Consider the following 623-nt stretch of genomic DNA (forward strand, 5'->3'; position numbering starts at 1 on the left):
TTAGTGAGCATCCAGGGCCCCGGCTGACACTCACCCTGATCCAGCAAGGGCTCGATGGTGAGCTGATAATCAGATCTCTTGATGCTATCTTTGAAGGTGGGGACATCGCGTTCTTGGCGGAAGTGGTATGATGTGGGGTACACAGTTTTGATCTGGCCCACATTGCGCTCCTCAAAGCGCCTACAGGAGAAAGGGCTGACTTAGAAGGAACCAGGGAGCATCAGATGCTGACGGCCTAACCTGCTCCCCCCGGACACTCACTTGTGCATCATGTCCTGGACACCTTGTTTGACTTTAGCAAAGGTCACAGTTTCAGAGCGGTTGTGGAGCATGCCCACAATGGTGTCCATGCTGCGGAACATCTCAGCCAGCACCTGGTACTTGTAGGGCAGGACTAGGCCCGGGGAGCAAGGCTGGGCCAGGGCATGGAAGCGCTGGTAGGCAGGGACCTTCTCGACACTGTCAATAGGGAGCAGTCTCTTGAGATCACCAGACCGTCATACACTGCCCCCCTCAACTCTGCCATGAGCAGCAGCAGGGCACAGAGTGGTACACAGCCCCTCACAGCTGGACCCTCAAAGCTACATTTGTAAAGCCCTCCCACACTGGCTGCTGCCTGTGAG

General features: G+C 56.2%; 1 protein-coding gene across 1 annotated transcript; it reads right to left on the reverse strand.

Moving 5' to 3' along the window:
- Positions 1-34: 34 nt before the first annotated feature.
- LOC115069086 (DNA replication factor Cdt1-like) lies at positions 35-598 on the reverse strand (the record flags this gene model as incomplete). The annotated part of the gene is made up of 2 exons (XM_029560315.1): positions 262-598; positions 35-180 (listed from the first exon to the last, which is right to left on the reverse strand). Coding segments are annotated over exons 1-2 (247 nt in total), but the record flags the coding sequence as incomplete, so codon positions are not given.
- Between the last annotated feature and the right edge of the window lie 25 nt (positions 599-623).

The sequence above is a fragment of the Nannospalax galili genome, unplaced genomic scaffold (genome assembly GCF_000622305.1).
Source record: "Nannospalax galili isolate Female #2095 unplaced genomic scaffold, S.galili_v1.0 C47836591, whole genome shotgun sequence".
Taxonomy (NCBI): domain Eukaryota; kingdom Metazoa; phylum Chordata; class Mammalia; order Rodentia; family Spalacidae; genus Nannospalax; species Nannospalax galili.